This window comes from Vanacampus margaritifer, chromosome 7 (genome assembly GCF_051991255.1).
Source record: "Vanacampus margaritifer isolate UIUO_Vmar chromosome 7, RoL_Vmar_1.0, whole genome shotgun sequence".
Taxonomy (NCBI): domain Eukaryota; kingdom Metazoa; phylum Chordata; class Actinopteri; order Syngnathiformes; family Syngnathidae; genus Vanacampus; species Vanacampus margaritifer.
In genome coordinates, this window is record NC_135438.1 from 16,810,271 (window position 1) to 16,813,681 (window position 3,411).

A 3,411-nucleotide genomic window follows, 5' to 3' on the forward strand; every position below is an offset into this window, starting at 1 on the left:
TGTTTATTGACCATTAGCATTTAAAAGACATAACGATTGAGCTAGCATTCAACCTAGCGGTTAGAACGTTAGCTTGTAAAAGTTAGCATGTTACTGTTTATCATACGGGCAGACAAGTGCATGGGCACAGCATTTTCTTTTCTTTTGTTTTACAACACCATGTAAGGGTTTTTGTTTGTTTGTTGTTGGAGTTTTTTCTCCACCAATCATCAACAACCAACAGGCGTAATCTCTAGCGGGGACGTAGCACTAACAAGGGCAGAATAGACGTAATGTGAGCATGTGAGGTTACTCCTCAGGATGTTTCCTGTCTTGAATAAAATGCTGGCATACAGATAATACCCATTGTCTTTTGTTTCCTTAAGGGAAGTGAGCTTGTAATGTTTCTAACTATACAGTCAGCAAATGACCGCTTAAATAAAAAATCAAATTAAAATGACTATATAATCCAGTTATGACACTTAAATTAAGATGCTGTAATGTGCTTCATTTATTAAGATTCATACTGTTACTTAAAATCTTCTATTCAAGTATAATGGGAAAGCAAACACAAATAGAAAGGCAGCAAGTATCATACCGTTAACAGTTTAAATAAGAGTTCATATCCCGCGCTTGCTGCATTCTGTGAAAACCGTTTAATTTTGTAAATAGAAGATGCCAAAATAACATAATTCACTGATTTACAGTCAAAACAAATACTGTGTGCTGAAGATGGTATGTCATGTCCTTGGCACTGACCTCCTTCTATACTGGAAAATCTGATTTAGCTTTGCATCTAATTCCTTTCCAAATCCAAAGAGCAGCTAAGCCACATAACGCTCCCAAGAGCAGAGTAGGTGCTCCAAGAGCCAGCGCCACAGTGGTGTCGGCCCCCACCGCGATAACCATGCCAGCCAACACCAGCACCACAGCAGCCGCCGAGGCCACGCTGATCTTCTTTCTTTTAGACTTTTTCTTCTTTTCCCTCTCTTTCTCTTGCTTCTCCCTCTCCGCATCCCACACTTTTCTCTCCTCCTCCTTCTTCTCGTCCTCCTCTTGCTTCTTCCGTTCCTCTTCCTCTCTTAGCTTGCTCTGGGCTTTCTCATACATTTCATTTGTGTAGTGTTTCCCGCCATTGTCGTGTATCATTTCATTGATCATAGTAACAAGCTCTTTAACCTGGACTCGATCATCTGCGTCGTTGTTGTTGAAGGCGTGATATCTGCGTCCGAACGTGATGGAGAGTCGACGCAGCTCCTTGCACTCCTTTAGGGCATTGTCAGCTTTGGCCTGGTCTTTGCATGTGAATAGCATGATGGTGTACATGGATGCATCATCACCAAAGTTTTCCTGGATCCACTTCACAGCATTCCGCTCCTCCTCGGTGAATCTCACTCCCAGCCTGATCACTAATAAGAAGGCGTGAGGGCCAGGCACTGACATTTTGACACATTCCTCTATTCTTGACTTTAAATCTTCTTCCGTGATGGCCGTGTCAAACAGGCCTGGTGTGTCAATGACCTGCACTGCGGTGCCATCCACTTCCCCGCTCTGCGTCTCACAGTGTTTGGTCACCGACACCGGGCTCGGATCCTCTCTGAAGGCAGCTCTGCCAAGTATGGTGTTTCCTGTTGCGCTCTTTCCTGATCCAGTTTTTCCCACTAGGACTATTCTAAGGCCTCCAGACAGATCCACAGCTGTAAAAAAAAAAAAAAAAAGATCTAGATTCATTATTTAAGCTTAATCATCAAAGTCTGAATGGTTTTTTTTCTCGGAAATATGATTATTTGATGATTATGATTATAAACTTTTACATACATTACATCATATTATCTTGATCAAAATATACATTATGACCGTAAAACAAGAGGAGCACATTTCCATTATATCGCTATACTTTAATCCTCCAAAGTACATTTTAGATGGAAAGTTTTGAGTACATTTGACCAATTAAAAAAATAAAAATTTAAGGGTTGAGGACAACTCTACCACATGAGTATATGTTAATAGATGGTGTCCTGTGGAATCTTTGTACACACCCTAGCAATTCGGTATTGTGGCAAACTGTAAGAGTGGCATGGCTCAGGTGGTAGAGTGATTTTCTATCAAGCTGAAAGCCAAGGGTTAATTCCTCAATGCCTATTTATTATTATTATTATTATTTTAAATAAATTGGAAAAATGTACTCAAAACTCTCCTTGTAAAATTTACTCAGAATTTCAAAGTTAAAAAATATTTTTTTAGGTTGTTTCAAGTAAACAGTGATTTAGACTGTGTGACTCAATATTACATAATTATTGTATCTTCATAAAAAGCTGAATATTCAACAACTCTTGCATAGCATTACGTTAGATTGTGCAAGTGGTCCTAATATTATGATTGGTCAGTGTAGTTTCAATAAAATACATTACTGATCAATGTCAGAAAAGATCTTAGACATAGATCTAAGAGTGTAAAGTTCTGATGCCAAAATATTATAAATAGTTTATTTCCTAAGCTACAATGATGTATTTAAATGTTTAATAATAAAGCCATTAGTTGATCATATTGTGACTCACATTAATCACAATGAGGAGGGATAAGAACAGAGACATGAGCATACCATCAAAGTTATTCAGACCACACCCATCAGACCGAGGTAGAGTTTTCTGCTTCTTTTCTCGCAGTGGTATTGCTGTAAGGTCAAATAATCATGTGGAAACACAAAGGGAAATTGATTGATTACTCATTGACAACCTTAGCATAGCCTGCATGAGGGAATATATAGTTTCTGGTTTCTGTCTTGATTATCACATTCAAAGCAACTTTTCTCGGTCATCACACAATCAATCTGTTATCCAAGATCAAATCTTTGTCTTACCTTCAGCCATTACTTTAGGTCTAATTTCCAGTTAGCGCGTGGCCAAATGTCTTTCTCCAAGTTTGAATTGAGATTTCATTTAGCTTCTCAACTGAGCTTTCACGTTTGTGAGACTGGGAAACTTCTGGAAGCCCGGGATCAGCAGAGGGGGCTTCCTATTTCCTTGTATTGTCTTTAAATTGAATTTGAGACTGAATCCCTACATTCAGTCCAGCTCGCTCTGACTGTATATCCTTAAGAGGATTGGAATAGCAACATAAATATCATGTTTTGGAGGAGAAAAATCGAAGTAAACACATGAGTAGCAATCTTCTACTGATTAACATTAGCTGATTTTATGGATGCTTTTTGCTAAGCCAGTTTGTTGAGGGGAGGGAGAAGACATCACATCCTTTCTTTGGTGACTTCCCCTTCCCTCAAAAGCAAGATACAAAACATCTACATTCAGGCCCAGAGTGGCCTCTCTGGAGCATACGTTTCCACATTGTATGTTGATGGTAGGCCATTAGAACATACGTATGTAGCACTGACTGCACTGCCTTTAATGGTCTCACTAAAAGTCACACTTATTT

General features: G+C 39.0%; 1 protein-coding gene across 1 annotated transcript; it reads right to left on the reverse strand.

The window, feature by feature from the left end:
- Positions 1-486: 486 nt before the first annotated feature.
- On the reverse strand, positions 487-3,139 carry LOC144055256 (GTPase IMAP family member 4-like). Its single transcript, XM_077571081.1, has 3 exons — positions 2,840-3,139; positions 2,582-2,653; positions 487-1,676 (listed from the first exon to the last, which is right to left on the reverse strand). Exons 1-3 carry the CDS (start codon positions 2,847-2,849, stop codon positions 745-747), a joined length of 1,014 nt encoding a protein of 337 aa, XP_077427207.1. The 5' UTR covers positions 2,850-3,139; the 3' UTR covers positions 487-744.
- Between the last annotated feature and the right edge of the window lie 272 nt (positions 3,140-3,411).